The 19,650-nt window shown below is 41.1% G+C and overlaps 1 protein-coding gene across 2 annotated transcripts in view; it reads left to right on the top strand.

Moving 5' to 3' along the window:
• The window catches only part of Pdgfd (platelet derived growth factor D), a 172,028-nt gene extending 153,437 nt beyond the window's left edge, over nt 1-18,591 (top strand). For both annotated transcript variants that reach the window (XM_048343753.1, XM_048343752.1), the window contains exons 6-7: nt 9,341-9,561; nt 15,937-18,591. In XM_048343753.1, coding sequence (XP_048199710.1) covers nt 9,341-9,561; nt 15,937-16,062 — 347 coding nt within the window. In that variant the 3' untranslated portion in view covers nt 16,063-18,591. The remainder of the gene's footprint in view (nt 1-9,340; nt 9,562-15,936) is intronic.
• Nucleotides 18,592-19,650: the final 1,059 nt, after the last annotated feature.

The following is a 19,650-nucleotide window of genomic DNA, read 5'->3' as shown; positions in this document are numbered from 1 at the left end:
AAATCACTTGGTGCCTATGGCTCATACCTGTAATCCTAGCTTCTCATGAGGCTGAGATCTGAGAACCACGGGCGAAGCCAGCCAAGGCAGAAAAGTCTGTGGGACGCTTATCTCCAGCAAACTACTCAGAAAAAGCCAGAAGTGGTTCTATGGCTCAAGTGTTAGAGTGCTAGCAATGAGCACAAAGAGGCTCTCAGACAATGCCCAGGCCCTGAGTTCAAGCCCCAGGACTTGAAAAAAGCATAAAATCATTGAGTCATGCTAATCACTTTAAAATAGTAATAAAAATATGTGATCTCAGCCTGTCAGGAGGCTGAGGCTGGGAGCTTGTAGTTTTGAGATCAGCCCAGGCAAAAAGTTTGTGAGGTGTTATTTCACTCAATATAAAGCTGGGATATGGGATGTTCGCCTGTCATTCCAACCATGTGGGAAATGTGAACAGGAAGACTGCAGCCCTAGCTAGCCATGGCATAAACATGAGACTCTATTTTAAAATCATAATAATAACTAAAGTCACAAAGGTTGACAGGGTATGGCTCCCTTGGTAGGGAACCTGTCTAGCAAATGGGAAGCCCTGAGTTCAGACCCCTGTACTCCGAACCAAACAACACCCCACAAAATTCTCAAAGAATTGTCCATTTTAGATCTATAATGCCCAAGTTAAGATGTACTCCTCTTTTTAAAAATTCAACATTTTACTGATGAATGCAATAAATATCTTCACACTAATTACCAACAATGAGGTTTAAAATTAATTAATAATAATTGCAGCCTCTAAATGATTGGGTGTCGTAACTCTAAGACTGTTGCTCATCCAATTCTGAGGCTCTAATGCCAATCCTCTGTATCTCCTGTTTTGCTCTAGGAGCTTATTCACTTGACTTTAGCTTGCAAATTATTTATAGCTAAATACTTGACGTAAGAAACTGAAGAATAAATGAAGTAAGTATTGTTTCTTATCAAGAAACTTGAATTTGTTTTTAAATTCTCTTAGTTCAGAATACCTTCTTTTAAAAGTTAGTCATGTGTTACCATTTCTTTGTCATGCCCCTGCACTGTGTACATTTCCTTTTATGACAATGATTTTGAATTCAGGAAATAATATCTGAATGTATTAAGGCGTGAAGATTATTTAGAAACTGAGAGTTTGCAAAGTTTCTCTATCTGCTGTTTTGATACATTGGTGAGAACTTTCAAAAAGCTCTTGACTGACACCAACAATGAATTAGGTCAGTCCTGTGCTATCAGCCGTCCGCAGCTACCTCTCAGTAAATTAAACAAACAGAAGTATTGGGGACATCAAATCACAGTGGATTTGCTTCTCTAATTTCTATTATTAGAAGAGAATCAACTTCATTGGTTTTCCTGAGCCATGCAGTATGTACCAAGTCAACGTTTTAGCAGTATTAAAATTGGTTGCCATAAATTTGATTTTAAAAAAGAAAGAAGAGGGCTGGGGATATAGCCTAGCGGCAAGAGTGCCTTCCTCGGATACACGAGGCCCTGGGTTCGATTCCCCAGCACCACATATACAGAAAACGGCCAGAGGCGGCGCTGTGGCTCAAGTGGCAGAGTGCTAGCCTTGAGCAAAAAGAGGCCAGGGACAGTGCTCAGGCCCTGAGTCCAAGGCCCAGGACTGGCAAAAAAAAAAAAAAAAAAAGAAAGAAGAATGCAGCTAAGTGCCTATAATCTGAACAGGTTGGGAGGCAATAATTGGGGGATAGTGGTTTGGGGGTATATCTTAATCAATGACTGGGCACGGTGATGGCACACACTTGTCAAGCCAGCTATAGGTAAATCACAATGGTCAGCTGCAGTGATGCATTCCTGCTATCCATCCCCAGCAGCATAGAGAAGCACAGTTAGAAGGATAGCATCCCAAGCTGGCCAAGGCATAAAGAATAACTGGAAAGTAACAAATGCAAACAAGGATTGAGGGTGTGGCTCAAGTGGCAGGCCCTGAGTTCAAACCCCAGTACTGCTGAAAGGGAGGGAGGAAGCAAGGGAGGGAAGGAGAGAGGGAGGGAAGGAAGAAGGAAGGAAGGAAGGAAGGAAGAGAGGGAGGGAGGGAGGGAGGGAGGGAGGGAGGAAGGAAGGAAGGAAGGAAGGAAGGAAGGAAGGAAGGAAGGAAGGAAGGAAGGAAGGAAGGAACCTATAGGGGAAATACTATAGACTATTTGTAGCTAAGTGAACTTGTGATAAAATTATGGCTCAAATCCTAGAAGAGGAGCTTTGTAGAAGTCACTTACATACTCTTGATCTTTTTTATGCATTTTGTAAATTGACTATAATTATCAATATTGCATAGATGTGTTAGGATTAGATAGTTGCAGAATTTCTAATACCTGGTCAACCCTTAATGAGTGAGTTTCCTGCAAAGCTATGCACAGAGCTAGAATTCTTCCCTGAGCTCCTATGCCCTCCTCCTCTTGAGGTTCTGAGATAGTCATCAGGAATCTGGAGAGCCTCATACACAGCATCCAAATACTGTCAGATTTAAGTATCTGTGTAATCAGTACACTCATTAACAGTTTACAAAGTAATTGCCAAGTTCTAAACGTCTCTGGGATCCTATTTACCCTTAAACTCTGGCACACTCTTGTTCATTGGATGTTCTCATGGCTAAGGTTTTTTCTTTTTCTTTAAGACTTTAGCCACTGTTTATGACCTATATAGTTTGTAATTCTCTAGATTTCCCCCTCTTAATCTGTCTGCGAGCAAATATTACTGAAAATGTATGTCTATGAGGACACAAGCAACGTTTGGAGAAATATTTCTACAGAGAGACAAGGACACATTCAGTTGGTGTTTTGTTTTGTTTTGTTGTTGTTCTCCAAGTGTTAATGCCACCTCTACTCTGCTAGAAAAGGTTGGGGATGTACGAAACCCCCTCAGCCCCAAAGTCATTCCTCCCATTCAGGTCTAGGTGTATCATGCAAATGTAAGTCAACAGGAAAAACCCATTTGGCTACAGAAAGAGTGTCTAGGCAAGCAAATATGCATTTCCCACAGCTTGGAGCAGCATGCATGCTTCCTGTGTCTTCTGCCCCCTTGGGGAAGGAGACAGTGCCCTGGTCCTAGAGCATACATTCATGCAGGAACTGCTGGTGCTGAGATGTCTTTACTTGCAAAGGATGATGTTAAGTCCCATGACATTATACCGTTGCCTTCTGGTATTTAGGTCAAGAAGGCTCTGACCTCTCTTTCCTTGACAGTGACCCATTGTAGAATCGCAGCTACTTCTTACAGGCTCTCCTCATTCATCTGTCTTGCCCCCAAGCAACAATAATATGAGGCACTGCCATTGAGAGCCAAGATTTGGACCTGTGTTTCAAACACTCTTAACCTCATTCAAGCTTGATACATTTCTTGGCAGGAGAGCACTCTTAATTCTCATTTTTACAGAAAAAGAAGCAGAGTCTGAGTTTGTTTCAGGAGGAGAGAGCCATGGTCCGCACCAGGCTTTGTTCTTTGCAAAGCCCACCTGCAGGGAACTCGGTGCTCAAACACTAGTCTTAAAGGAGAGAAATACAAACCCTGTCTGTCCCCTGACTTGTTTTCCTCTTGCCTTTCATACTAGACTTCCCACATTGCCCCCAAGGCTTGAGTTCCAAGAGTTCATGGAACTCTTATCTTAGGATGGTATCACCTACCTTCAGACCTAATCACCCTCCAGATATTCATTCAATCATTTTCCAGCATGTTCTTGTTCAATGTGTACCACATGTCAAGTGACTTTAGTTATTTAACCCTTTACCTCTCAGGTTCTACATTTGCAGCACAAGAATAGTACTAGATGAAGGTTTGTGCTAAGACCATTGAGACCTGATTTTTTTGAAAGTGTCACACCACAGTTCTGGGTACATAATAGGTGCTCAGAAGACGTCCATTTCCTCATTGCTGCACAGTGGTTTTAAAAAAGATTTTATCATATGTTTGCATTATCTTTAAGTCATTGTACAAAGAGGTTTCAATTTAACAAGCCAGTTTGTGAGTGTAATACAGCTTGATCAGTGTCACCCCCTCTTTCGCCATTCTCCCCCATCTTTCTCAACACCACCCCTTCCTCAGTTTACCTAATTCTTTCACATATGTACATTGAATATTGTGACTGCATTTGACAACCCTACCTCTCTCCATCCGAATACTACCCTCCCAAGAATACAAGTTCCAGCTTCTTGGTGCCATTTTTTTTAAGTGTAAGTTCGTTCTTCAAAGGAGTTACACTAGCAGAACCCTCCCCTGACTATGCCGTGCTTTTACTTAATGTGCTTCACAATCATTTTTTAAGCCTTGAAATTAACACTCTGTTCATAAGCATTTCACTGTGGTTCAACTTAATTTTGATCAATTCAAGTGGCAAACATGGCCATGTGGGGATATATAGAATTATGAAATAATGATTATTTCCAGATTTATTGTCACTACCAAATTGAAGTTGACCTGCAGAACTATTTTCCACAATGTTGCTAGGATTTAGAGAAGAGGAGATCTAGAAAGAAAAAAATCACACTGAGACTATCAAGCCCACAAAGAAGACCAGACTTCTCCTGGGAAATTTATGGGCCTTGAAAACATCAGAGGTTCTCTGGTGGCTTGGTATAAAAATACAAGCATTCATAAATTCCTCACCTCCCACCCCTTCAAGTGTCATAAATCTAGTATTTCACGGCATTAGCATTTACATCACAGATTATGGTGCCAAGTTGCCATGAAACCCAGGACACTTTGCCTTGTACCTTGAACTATGGTGTGAGACACAGCCTTCGTGAAGTCAGGCTGCCCCCTCCCCGATACTCAGCTAGCCCCCTAGGGTTTTCTGGCCACTCATCTTAACAAATAATGGTCCATCTTTGGTAGAGCCCAGTTCTAGAACCCTAGTTTCTCAATGTTACTTTTCTACACCATGCTCTTGGGTAGGCTGGAGATAAGAGCACTTTCTCAATACCAGTCAGAATTACATCTCCCTCTTTATTATGAAAAACTTAACTGAAAAATCAGTCATTTTATTTGATGCATTCAGGTTGAGTTCTTACTATTTTCAAATAAATCTGACACCAAGATGATGATGTGTTTATTTTGGCAGTATCTGCCTCAAATTGTTGAAAATAAACAATTTTGGTAGAAAGGATCTTAAGCTTCATTCAGTCCTCTACTGGGGGGTGGAGGTTCAGGCCCTATGTGAAGAGAGATAAAGATGATTAAGACTGCATTGTCTCCTAGAACTGAACAGATTAGTGGAAGAGAAGCTATGGGCCATTTTTTCCCCTAAACTTCCCAAAGGCTCAATTTCTTCTCGTGTAAAAGCCAGGGCAGCTCAGAGCATTTATGAGATTTCATGCAGTCTTATAAGAGAAGAGCTTTCCACTGTTCCAGCACTAGTAATCCCATGGAGAGGACCAAGAAGACCAAGTAGCCTGTCCCTCCCAGAACCCAAGACCCAATCTATTAGAAACTGAGCCAGGGGGCTCTCATCTTAGACGTTTTACTCAGATCACTGGCTCTTCAATCCCAGAATTCTTAGCACAGACCAAACAAGCTGAGGATGGGCTTGCGTGCTGAGGGTGGGGCTGCAGAAGGAATGATGCACCCTGTGCTCTAACTCACACTGGAGCCATGTGTCCAGAAGAAGTGCATTCTCCACAGAAGATTATTAGTGCAATCAAAGGTCTAGGAAAAGAAACAAGACTTACATCCAAAAGGACAATGATGATACTATGCTATAATATTCCGTCCACCTGGCTGAGATAAAGGGAAATGAAATGAAACTAACAGGCCTTTGAATCAAACATGGGACATCCTTTTCTGGCCAATTATGCTCAGCCATAGAAACTGAGGCAGTGATGTAAAGTGCAGCCTTTCTCCCTGGACTTGGCCTCCCTCCCTCCCCAAAGCCTCACACCAGACAGAGAGCCCATTGGAAGCCTTTCATTGCTGCTCAGCCCCTGTCTGGCTCCCTACACTGCTGAGCTGTCTAGTCATTCTTCTCTCACTGGAAACTCAAAGTCCCTTGCAGAACATCTACAATCGTGCTTTGAGTTCATTTGCATCCCACCTGAGGAACCTTTTAGTTTAAGTTCTCAAGTGAGGACCTCAGTGGTTTCAATCCCCCAATCAGCAGAGCAGCTGGAATCCACCGTGGGCCTTCGTCCCACCAGTGAACCAATGCAGAAAACTGACAGCATTGTGAATCTCTTGGTGGTAGCTAAGGAAGTAACCAGAGCTTGTCAGTAAGACAGTTTTACAGCATGAGGAGCATGGTTTCAAGGAGACTAAAGGAATGTTTGCCTTGTATGATTTGTTGAGGAACCTGGTAGTTTAATTTGGTTCCCGTAGGAAAGACATATTGTAATTTGGCTTAGATACATCCTGAATGAAAGCACGCAGAATTCAGCATCAGTTCCACACCCTATAGCAAAGCCAAATGCATCTAGAGGTATTGGTATTTCTTTAACCAGTAGGATGCCCATCCCACCTCTGTTCTGACTATAATCTTTGTTTTGCTATTCACCCTTCCTCTGGATTAGTCTCTTAAAAGGTTGAGGAACCGCTAACTATAGTCACAAATGGAAGTGCCTAGCAGAAAAACAAAAGAAAGAAAGTGCCTAACAGAGGGCTGTCCTGAAGCAGAAACGTAGTACTGATACTTTCTTCCAGCCCCTCTCTGCCTCCACATGCATGCACCGTTGTCCCTTCTTGCTATTTTTACCTCTTTACACCTCCGAGTTAAACAAATGCATTCTCATTATCACAAGCAGCAGATTTGGCCTGCTGTATCAGCCCTGTCCACCAGCCCAGCAATGCACAGGCCAGCATCAGTATTTATCTCAAGGTGACACTTGTAATAGATGATGGCTGCACTTCTTAATCCATTTATGTAATCCTTCCTGCTTGGCTTGCAGTTATTTTCCAGGGCTTTAGCAGCAATAAAATGGTTCCTTTCCCAAGACAGAGTTCATTCAATTTAAATCTGGATTGATTATAGCTAAACTTATGACATGCCTTTACAAAGGAAGAAAAAAACAGCAATAAATTATGCACAGTGATTATGTAGCATTTATTCAGTCTGTGTACAGTATCCTGGGCTCCGGATATAACAGATAGGGACAAACCCCTGCCCTTGAGAATCAAAACACAGCCACACTTGTGAAGAGGCACCTAGAATGGCTGCTATTGAGTGACTACTCTACTGAAGGGGGTCACCTGGTCCTATGGTTGGTCTTTTACTCTCAGTGGTATTTTCTGATGAGCAGAGGTTAATGAATTCATCCCACACTTGTACTTTTTCCTTCAATTTTTTTCTCCATTCATTTTATGGACAGGATTTTTGGCCTTTGACCTGTGTCAACAGAGACCACTCTTTCCTGCTCCTAAAGAAGCTTCGGTTTAAAACTAAGGCACTTATTGGGGCCAGTGTAAATATATGATAATTACATGGTACTGTGGTGTTCTTCTTGGAGTGGCCTCGGTTGGTGTATAGGGAATTCCTTGATGGCAGAACCTGTGTAGGCTTTTTTGTAACTGCAGTCTAGTGGGAACACCAGTCAGAGGCTTTCCATGCCAAATAAGTGGATGGTTGGCTAGATTTGATGCCATTATTTTAAAACATAATTTATATAACAATAATTCACATTTCATTCAAGTAAATATGTCTTAGAGACATATAGAGAGAGATTTGCAATTGACTTTAAGAGGAAAGAAAATGAAGGTGGAAGGACCCAAGAGTCAAGATAAGTAAAAGTAACCAGCATTAATTGAGTCCCACACACATTCTTTTCAACACTTCAAATATTTATGTTATACATGAGGATGCAGAGGGTCAGAGCTGTTAAATAACTTTGCAACTGAAAGAAGACAGAGCCATAATGAGAAATCTATAGTTTTTAAGCACTTAGCCACCGTGAAATACTGCCACCTAGGACCTGACATACAAGTGTGCATCGTGCTCATGACACTGCCATTTCCAGTAAGGCTTTGGTGGCCTTTGGAATTAAATGAAACTATGCCTTCTTCATACTTACATTGCCACTGGGTGCTGGTGGCTCATGCCTATAATCCTAGCAACTCAGGAGGCTGAGATCTGAGGATCCTAGCTCCAAGCAGCCTAGACATAAAAGTCCCTGTGAGACTCTTATCTCCAATTAACCACTCAAAACCTGGAAGCAGAGCTGTGACTCAAAGTGGTAGAGCACTAGCCTTGAGCAAAAGAGCTCAGGGATAACACCCAAGCCCTGAGTTCAAGACCCATGACAGACCAAAAAAAGAAAAATCCCATTGTCATATGTTCATTAGAGAGATTGTCTTTAAAGTTGTATTTCAGTAATGGCTTAGATTCAGGATTAATTTAAACTCTAGCAGCAATTTATGTGGTTTTTTTTTTTAAGATAAAAGACACTTATTTTAAAGTACCAAATGTTTCATTTTCTTAAGACATTTCCCCCAATGGAAAAATAAAAATAGGTACTAGGACCTATTAAGCCAAGACACTAATTTTAACCAAAGATTTTTATTGTTACTGTTGAAGGGCAGGTAGGATATAAAGAGAAATTAGGTTTCCCACCTTTGGGGCCCAGTCATGAGATGCTGGGCTGTAACTTTTTTTAAAATCAGAATATTGATGAGTTTTTATTTTCAATTTTAGAATCTAATGGTATTTCATTACATAAAATAAAGCAAAGCTGGTTGTTTCTTTTAATGTGAGAATGCAAAGGTTATCATTTTATTTACAGTTACCACAAACTCTGGTTTTATTAAAGAAGATTTTTTAGTTCTTTAGTACTTTTTAAAAATTTTATGTTACCAAAGTGATGTACAGAGGGGTTACAGTTTCATGTGTAAGCCAGTGAGTACATTTCTTACCAAACTTGTTACCTCCTCCCTCATTTTTCTCCCACCTCCCCCCTTCCCTAATTCCCTCCCCTCCTCCCTGAGTTGTACAGTTGGTTTACAGCATATAGTTTTGTAAGTATTGCTGTTGCATTGGTTCACCTTTTACCCATTGTCTCTTCCTTGTGGTATTTTCCTTCCCTAGTTCTGATAAACATATATACAATACCCAGGGTACCAAAATCAGTCACAGTGACATCAGGAGTAAAACCTTGGGGAAGAAAGACAAAAGGGAAAAGCATCATTTCACACGGTACATCGAAAAATAACAGCAACAATGATAAACCACTCATTTCCTCAACCTGGGGCACATTTCATTTAGCATCATCTTATTTGGACTGTAACTCCTGGGCTGAGGTCCTCCCGACAGACTCCCCTCCCCCCCCCCACCCCGTACCCTGGAGGTCATGCTGGGCATGTCTGCTGACACAGCTATGTGTGTGTTTGTCCACAGTGGACCTGGACAGGCTCAACGATGATGTCAAGCGTTACAGCTGCACCCCCAGGAATTACTCCGTCAACCTCAGAGAGGAACTGAAGCTGACCAACGTGGTCTTCTTCCCCCGCTGCCTGCTGGTGCAGCGCTGCGGAGGAAACTGCGGCTGCGGAATGGGCGTCAGCAACTGGAAGGCCTGCAGGTGCAGCTCAGGGAAGACGGTGAAGAAGTATCATGAGGTACGTCGCCCGGGGATCCCCCTGTCTCAGGGCTGTGCTCAGCCCTCCTGAGGGGGGCAGCCTGCTTGTCTATGTCGAAGGCTGTAGAAGAGGGCCCCACTGAATGTGCTTACTCAGGTCATCCGCTTCATAAGGACACCCAGCCAGGACTCCAATTCTCCTCTCCCCAAGCGAAGTGTCCTGGTGAAGTTTTCATCCTCATCCTATACCATGAAAGGAGGCAAGACTATATTGTTAGAATATAGAATGAGACAGTCATTTTTTTAGTTTACTTGACCCCATTCTAGAAAATGATGGTTTGTTTCTGTGTGTGTGTGCACGTGTGCATGTGTGTGTGTGTGTGCATGCATGTGTGCACCGGCCCTAGGGCTTGAACTCGGGGCCCGATCACTGTATCTGAGCTTTTTTGCTCAAGGCTAGCATTCTAACACTTGAGCCACAGCTCCACTTATGGCTGTGTGTGCGTGTGTGTGTGTGTGTGTGTGTGTGTGTGTGTGTGTGCATGCATGTGTGTGTATGTGTTTCATTGGAGATAGAGTCTCATGGACTTTCCTGCCTGAGCTGGCTTCGAATTGAGCTACAATCCTCCCATTTGAGACTTCTGACTAGCTAGGATTCTAAGTATGAGCCACCCAGGCCCCACAATAGGATTTATTTATAGGATAGGAATGAAAGTCTATATTACTATAAAACACTGCTAAAGAGCAAATTTTAATTCATTGAAATCATCCATTAATAGTAAGCATAGTAAAGATATCAGAATAAAAACTGGCAGAGACCTTTAAATGTTCTCTAAAATGTGAAGGGAAGTTTTTGTTTGCTTTCATTTGGAGTTTTAGAATTTACTTTTCCTAAATAATGCCTACCTGGATAATTTAGCTCTGTTATTACACAGTAATATATAAAAATAAATACAAAGGTCAAGGGACAAAACTTAAGAGCAGCAGCCGTGAAGAATAGTGAAAGCCAACTCGTGTGCGTGTTCACTGGGTGCTGCACTCTAGCCCCCTAAGCAGTGCTCTGTGGGGTGTTTACTCTTCTGCTTCTCTCTGCAGATGAGTCAGTTAGTTCCTGAAGCCATCAGCAAGGTGACAGCGAGACATTGCCAGTACATAACAGAGCCAGCCGCCGCTGCTTCCAGAATCTGTGTTCTAGTCGCTAGGCATCCTGTGCTCTCTCTGTGACATATATACCAGCTTACTGAGCATAAAAGAAAGTACAGGATTCAGAGGGAATGGTGCTGCACTTGACATTGCTATTCCTTGCTGATTGTAAGAAGTACACGATACCAGCTGCTCCAGTAACTTTGTTTTTCCAGAGTCCAAATGATGCTAAGGAATTATACCAGGTGTCTCCTTCCAGAGTTGCTCTGAACAACACCACACAGAACAATCCCAATGAAATGTGCCTTGGAAGGCATGAAATATATAGAAATATCTCTAAGAATGTATGTCATAACACGAAGCAGACATTCTTGCTAGGCACAATTGTTCCAATTGCCTTTCCATCAATATCCAGTAAAACAAAGAAGTAGCCAGATAGTTCTAAATTCCGTACTCCACTTCTGTGAAACTGACTCTTGCGGGGAGGCCTTTTGGGTTTTTATAAATTAAAAAAAAAAACCACGAAGAGACAAAAATGTGTCTTTTTCTCCTGAAAACAATACAACATTAGTAAGAGGTAACTTTGGGGCTAAATGACAATGGTCCTTCAAGACTGATGATTTCAATCTGGGAAAGGTAGAAGGTCAGGCCACGATTGGCATGCCCACTTTAGCTACTGGAACATAGTGTTTTAAACCCCAGATGTTATTTTCTTTTCATGAGAATTGCTTACACTGGCCCACTGTTTTCAAAGGAAGAAAGCTGTTCACATACCTAGAGAATGCTGTCGTATGTGTTCATTGTGTTTTATTTTTGTGTGAACTGATGAACTCTAGATTGGAAGAATTTCAGTCTTGTAATGTTGAGTCGTACCCCAAGGATAAATGCAGAATGCAATAATCAGGAAGTGCCAAGATCTCAACCCAGTAATAACTGGGGAACAACCTCCAAGCTCAGGCCTTTGATGTATTTGTGGAGCACTTTATTTTTATCTTGACTCTTTGCTCAGACAGAAGTTTCAGCTTGTTTTTAAATTCCTTGTAGCAGAAAAAGGAAAGTTCATCCTATGCCCTAAGCAACTCTTGCCTCCCCCTTACCTCTGAGGAAAGGCCACGGATCCAGCCACCTTCCTTCTCTTAGCTCCTTTCTTGTCTCGGTACACAATAGCACTACCTCCAGGTTTCTGTTCACAATTAGGATCTAGAGGGGAAAACCTTTGATTTCTTTGTTCAGTCGTGAGTGGGTCTAAAATCTTGCCATCCTCTACAAAGTGAACCGTAAAGCATCTCTTTAAAATGAGTGTCATAATATTTTTACGCTTAGGCCCATGCAAAGCTCTAGACAAAATCACTCTGCTAAATGCCAGATGGAAGCCAGAGCAGCATCCATCACCCAGTCAGTCATTGCACAACTGCCACGAGCACTCCCGCCCGCCCCCCCCCCCCGCCGTGTTACCCCATCTCCAGCTTCTCAGGGTATTGCTTGAGCTTAGCCTCGTGAGAAAAAAAAAATTCTAGTGCTTTATTCTCTTCTTTCAGTTTCTGTCTCCTTACCTCTGAAAGATGAAAAAGCAGTTTTCCAGCCCCCCGGTTGCAGTTGATGATATGTGAAATGAGTTTCTAGGAGAGATGACACCCTTAAGGGAATAGCAAGAACTTGTCGCATAACAAGCCTGCGTGCTTCGCCACACATACTTCTCCTTGATGGGAGGGAATTAAAATCTGGAAAATCAGAGCGCCAAGGCCTGAAGCTAAGGCTGTGCCCTTTCACAAGCCAGGCATTTCTCCTGCCAGGGACCAGCCCAATAATGCAATAGAATTATGCATTATTATTTCCTGCTCTCAAAAAGTTGTAAGCTCCCCCTTAACCTATTTCTCCTCATTTTCAACCATGGTTCTAACTAGGTAAAAGTGTAGGAAACCATCTTTTCCTTGACTCATTCTGGACTCACATCTGAGGCAACCATAATAAAAGTGAGATGAGTAAGAGAAGAGCATCGAAGTTTGTTTATACGGTTTCTATGACACAAGACTGTTCCTTGGGGAATGAAGTTCATCCTGAGTGTTTTCTGTAGCAGGTTTGATGATGGCAGGTAGACATGTGATAGGGCACAGAGTGAGCCCCAGGTAAGACAGGGGAAGGACCACAAGGCTGTGCGTTCAGCCGTCTCCGTGGCTCCGGCTCCTCAAAGACAGCAAGGCTTCTTTCCACTGGGCACAGGGAGGGCACCATCACTGGAAGGCCAGTTTATCCTGCTTCAGGGGGAAGTAGGGAAATCCTACAACTTCACACTAGAAGATTGATGGATGGCAAGAGAAATCTATGGAGATTGCTACCATTTTGAAAGATCCTTTGAGTAGTGATTTTATTTTTAGGCAGGCTTCAGAAAATAGATCACGTAGACTATTCGTGGGTACTATTATTTTAGTTCTTGTCTTCCCTTTGCAATGCATAGTGGACAGGAAAACAGACATTCCCCTAGAAGTATGATAACCTCTTAAAATAATATCTATTTTTCCTTTAGTCTCCAGGCTATAGACATAGTCTTAGTCCACAATTAACACTGAAGAGGCAGCAGAAAGAAAAAAGCAATAGGAGTGAATTTTCCCTGTCCTTCCTCCCAGGAATTTTATCAGGATATATTAGCCACATGTGCTGTCCAGCACAACTTTCTGTGCCAACAGAATGAATGTTCCATACCTGCACTGTCCCGAGTGGCAGTTATTAGCAACCTGTGACTGTTGATTGAGGGAAATACACATAATGCAAGGAATACCTGGACTTTTCAACTTTATTTCATCTCAGCGAATGGAAATGGAAATTGCCACACAAAATCAGTGGCTACTCTATTGAGTGGCGTGTCTTACAACTTGAGATCGGTGACTTTAGTCACAGTGCTCAGCTCTGCTTAGACTATCACCTGCAGGCTGGATTGTTACCCAGGTAGAAAATAGATTATCCCTTCTCCAAATGCTTTCACTTGCAGTAACTTCAGCTGCAGAGGACTTCGATATCATCCCTTAAAAATATTGAATCTAGGGCTGGGGATATAGCCTAGTGGCAAGAGTGCCTGCCTCAGATACACGAGGCCCTAGGTTCGATTCCCCAGCACCACATATACAGAAAACGGCCAGAAGCGGCGCTGTGGCTCAAGTGGCAGAGTGCTAGCCTTGAGCGGGAAGAAGCCAGGGACAGTGCTCAGGCCCTGAGTCCAAGGCCCACGACTGGCCAAAAAAAAAATATTGAATCTATGTTTATTTTTATATGAGAGAAATCAGAATAGAAGCAAAAACAGGAAGCATGTTTCTTTATCCTTAGAACCCTGTGTGTATGTAATGAATGCTAATTGTTTGGGAGGCTGGGTAGCATCTTAAGTAAACACTTCGTGATTCAGGCTTATACAGTGCATTTTCCCTGAAATACCTACTTGTGTTCCTATGTCAACCATTAATTTGGAAACTGTTACAAGGCCTTAACAACGTTTTTTATATTCCCAATAAACAAGAGCCCGACTCAGCAGATAGCTTTTCTGCTTGGGATTGTTTTATTAGTATAATAGCTTATGTCAATGATTCATTCAGCAGTTTATTGGCAACAAGGCAAGTAACTGTAGTGAAATATCTTTGGTGGTATGGTAACTTGCAAAACTGGGCATCTCTGGTTTTGTACAGGGGTATGAAAGACACCAGTGGCTCAGTCGCTCCCTGTAGTAGAGGCCAACTTTGCTAAGCTTTACATGACTTTTTCAGAGTAGAGAGTAAATTCCATTTTCACCCATAGGTGCTAGGAAATGGCTGACTGTCCCTCAGTGCCTTTATCTTTCTAAGCATGTTTGCAGCTGTGAATCGTGGCTTGGCAAATAAGAAAGCATTTTTTGATGGTACCTATTAGCAATTTTCCTTCAGCTGTTATAATTAATTCAGTGGTTCCTTCCCTTTAAAGCTGACCAGATAACCTCTAACCCACCAGTTTGCTTCCTCTGATAAAAAGCTTTTCATTTTTCTTTTAACTTACCATGCTCCCTCAAATCAGCCTTGCTTTCTTCCTCCTTTCAATGCTGTGTACCTGAACCTAAAACTATTACATGGTCTGAAAGCTTTGAACATCAGGGCTGTGATCAACCAGTAAAGCAGTCCAATTTCCACGTCGTTCAAATAGTGCTTTCCTGTCTTGTCTGGGAAAAGTGTCTGCGAATTCATTTTTCTCCTCTTATCAGCAAAACACATATATACTGTGCTCACGTTGCTTAATATAAAACATAGGGAAAATCCCTGAACAATCAAACCAGTTACAAAACCTGCTCAGGCTTTTGCTTTCACCCCCAAAGCACTCGCTTTTGTTTGCCATCAAATGTGAAAGCAAATTCACTGAGTGCTGATTTTACAGATGCCAGTCATGAAAATTGTTAGGCCTTGGTGATGGACTTATTTAAACAAAGCAAATGTATCACATGCTCAGCTCCTTAGAAATCATTCTCCTTTCTTGCATCCTCCATCAGCTAAATCTGGTTCCATGCAGGCTGTCTTGGACAATAGTGGCTAATTTATTTGGGGGAAATTTCATAGCAAAGCTATAGGTAAGGATCCACTTCCTGTCCTTTCTAAAGCACTCCTAACAAATGTGATAGAGTAGGGATTTTATATCTGCCATAAACAAGGTTTTTGAAATGTCTAAATATAACATATTATTTATTTACTGCTTAAGTCTTCATTGAAATATACCATTATTTTTTCCTATGGATAGCCAGCAGGAGAGAATAGAAGAGCCAGAAGAGGCAAATGTCACTCTGAGTACTTTAAATTTAAGAAATGATGTTGATATACTGACTAATTAAAAAATGAAGGATATATTTACTGACCAAAGAAATGCTGTGATGACACAGAGGTATCATGAACAAGATTTCAGTGAAGCTTGATCTGTTTTGAATTGCCAAAGATATTATATATCTTTACACACAAGTAAGAACAAGACTATATTGTCATTTATTTATGGCTACCAAGAACCTCTCAGGACAAAATTCCTTGCTGTGATCCCATGCTGAGTTCATACTGATGTTAAGTTCCTTGTCTAAGGAGATAATATGCTTTGTAACCCATGCTTTGATCAGAAGAGTAATAATAACACAGGCGGAACAGCAGTTGGTGAAAATCAAGCTGAGTTAACAGTTTATCAAAAGGTTAAGAAAGAGTTATCAGGGAAGGAATGAGGAGATGTCATCTAGCTGAATTAAATTCCAAGGATTTTCTAACAGGAATTCTGCTTCTTGTCTTAGGTTTTGAGGATCGAGCCTGGCTTTTTCAAGAGGAGGGGCACAGCTAGGAGCATGGCGCTGGTGGACATCCAACTGGATCACCATGAACGATGTGACTGCATCTGCAGTTCAAGACCTCCTCGATAAGAGAACATCAACATCCTTACATTAAGCACGAAAAAAACTTTAGTTTGAAGAGGATTCGGTAAAGGGACCCTTTTCCCCCCAACAACCAAACTTGCTAGTTGCCTGCAATGCAATGAAATCCAAGCGGTTGCCAAGGCAACCTAGCTTTGTTAGTGCCATGGCAAGTAGAAAGGTCTATTTACTTCTGTATCAAGAATATAGCATTGCATTTAATGATAGTACATGAGGATATATAGGTATACACATGCCTATATATATCTATGTTTGTGTGTGAGTAGATAAAATAGTTTATTTAGTATGCACAACCAGGTACAGCATATAGTTGAATTATTTACACCCCCTCTTTTTTTGCTGAAATAAGGAATGTGTCAAATACACCAAACTAATCTTGAGGAATTTCAGAAGAGAAGTTTATTTTTTAAATTTTCAATCATAAAATATTTAAGAGTATCTTGCACATAAGGAATCAAAAGATGAGCTTTTCTTATATCAATGCCTTAATTTTAAGAAAGGGGAAAAACATGGTTTGGGGAGAAAAGTAAATATACAACCATTTTCCCCATAAGATGCAGTATGAACCTACCAGCCTAGGCCACAATTGCCTGTCTCCAAAATGGTGCCACAATAATAGGAATTTTTAAAGTCATTTAAGTTTTCTTTTTATGCATCTTTATTCATTTAATAGTCATCTCTTAACAAAAAAATCTCAGAAGTTTCCTTTTTTTAAGATCTTTCAAGAGATGATGTATAAGGTGGAACAGAATTGTGGATGTTTGTTTTTTCTTTCCAAAATTTTCTCCACAAAAGCAATCCTTTCACGAATGTCCTGGGGATTGTGAATATGTCTTTAAAAGTGGTATTCATTGAGAGTAAAAAGACAAAAAGAAGAAGATGAAAAAGAAGAAGATAAAGCATTAAAATATCAACATAACTGGAAATTAGATGGGATATTGGGTAGGGTCCATGTTTAATAATGGATTTGAACTCTTCAAAATATGCTGGTAATTTCATGCACTTTGCCTTTGTGTTCCTGTCTCCTCTGTATGTGCACGTGGACTTACAATAGCATTTTGTATTTGACAAGCCACAATAGATTATTTATAGCCTGAAAGCTTCTGGGCAGTAACAGAAAAACCAAAGTTTATTGATGTAACATCGCTAATCACACACTCACCATTCAGAATTCCTGTTTCTAAAGCAGGTGAAATCAGATCAGGGGTCTCTTTTTCCAAATCTGTGGAGTTTTCAGCTCTCTGAGACAGAAGCCCAAGCTGGGCCCTGGTCTCCTGCTAGAAAACTGTTTTGCATTACTTATTGATATTTAGAGGAAATTTTCCTCTCTGGCTCCTTCATGTCTATTGTAAAGAGACTGACTCCTGAAGTAGGAAGTGATTCATCATTCTCTGTAGCAAGATGCTGAAGGGCAAACATGGAAACCAACGGAGCCAGGGGCTCCCTGGGAACTACATTCCTGCCTTCTTTTGAGTCTGGGATTCCACTGACCACAACACGTTTATTCACATGATATATATATACCTGGGCTTGTTAAATCCTTGATGCCCAGATGAGCAGCCTAAAACCACTTAAGTGGCTCAGGTTGATGTTCTCCGATCCAAAGCTAATCACACTTGAGTAGCTTATTTCTTCTCAGCTCTTGGAGGTGAGAGACTTGTGTTTATTGGTGTATACCTTCTAAAGTCTCTCTACAAGTGTCTGGTGTTTTTACTCAGGGTGTGAGTGTTCAAATTAAATATTCCATTGTTTAATTCTCCAGAATCACAGAGCACACTCAGAAATAGCCCAAGCAGATACTACTCATCAGGAACCAGTCTTTCCCTTCCAGGCCACTTATAAGTTTCCTGTGAAAAATGTCAGTTTCCTGAACCACGCCATCACTCACTAGTTTGTACAGCTCTCATCACAGCTCTAAATATGAAAAAGTGCGCTACCCAATTTTCAAGATGCCTTCCAGACTGCAATAACCAGAATGGTTCTCAGTTGAAGCCCTCTTTTTACTTTGTATTTATTAGATGAAATATAAGCAGACATTATCTACTCACTTTTGCATCCCTTTTCTGAGTGTTTTATTAAAACTTCTCCCTTGGTTATCGGTTATCATACTTTGAACATGTAGCCAATAAATGTGTTTTGTTGCCATCAAAGGCATAAAAAAGCCATTTTACAAATTTCATTTTGAAACAAACCCTAATAAATCCCCATTAGTGCCCAGCTCAGCCACATGGAATAATGACTTTATGCAATATGTCCTTACAGGGAAGAAGACTTTCAGAAGTGAAGTTTTTATGGTGTTTTTTTTTGTCGTATCAGTAACATGCAGCCTTTTCCTCTCATAGCTTTTTCTATAGCAAATGTAATATGCCTCTTATCTTCATGAAAAATAAATATTGCTTTTGAACGAAAAGACTCCATTATTTAGTACTCAATTGTAGTTGTAAAAGGTGTACCACATTATAAAAGTACTTTGGCAAACACGACCAAGTCTTTGGGAATGCCAAGATCTGATGATTTCTGAGCTTCATTTCCCAAGAGCTGTAATACTGAACACCTGCTCCCAGTGAGCAGGCTCCCGCCCCTTCCTCTCTTGCAGGCATGCAGTGACACGGGCCTTGGGTTTTTGTGTTGTTGCTGCTGTTGATTTTTGCATTTGTATTTTCCCCCACAGGACTTTGAATGAATTATATTCACCTGTGATGTTGTCCATGTCAGAGTGTTGCCATGTTTTCCCTTCCTTGGGATCTGAAATCAATATTAGACACATTTCCATTTGTCCTTCCTCCCTCTTCTCCCCTCCACATTACTCCAGGTAATGCCAGGTCAGGGAAACTATTATGATGGGATCACATTTACTCCATACCATTTGACTTGCCTTTTGTGAATGAGTGCAGAACACAAGAGAGGTCTTCTAGCTGCAAAAAAAAATGTTGATTTTAGGGGCTGGGAATATGGCCTAGTGGCAAGAGTGCTTGCCTCATATACATGAAGCCCTGGGTTCAATTCCTTAGCACCACACATATCGAAAATGGCCAAAAGTGGAGCTGTGGCTCAAATGGTAGAATGCTATCCTTGAGCAAAAAGAAGCCAGGGAGTGTGCTCAGGCCCTGAGTTCAAGCCCCAGGACTGGCAAAAGAAATGTTGATTTTTAGTTTAATCATTATTATCATCCTACCAGAGATATTTATGTATCTGAATGGCTATTTTAGTTTATGTGTTTTATTGATGTTTGTTCATATCTTGCTGTTTTTAAAGATCAAGAATAATGACTACATGAAGGGTTGCTGGGGAAGTCAAATGAAGGGGGTAGACAAATGAAGAGAGGAAAGAGGTTGAATGCAGTCAAAATACTCCCTGCATATCCTTATGAAATTAAGAAAATTGAGGGAAGGGATTGGGTTAGGAAGGTCGGGGCATTGATGAAGGGTTTTAATATCAATCAAGATGCATTGTATTCATAAGCTGATTTGTTAAATGCTAATTCTTACGTGCAAATATTAAAAATCATTTAATAGATCTTTAACAGAGACCAAAGACCATATGGGCTTTTCAAACTTACTATAGCACATCAAGATA

This window comes from Perognathus longimembris, chromosome 3 (assembly GCF_023159225.1).
Source record: "Perognathus longimembris pacificus isolate PPM17 chromosome 3, ASM2315922v1, whole genome shotgun sequence".
NCBI lineage: Eukaryota > Metazoa > Chordata > Mammalia > Rodentia > Heteromyidae > Perognathus > Perognathus longimembris.
This window is presented reverse-complemented; position numbering and strand designations above follow the sequence as displayed.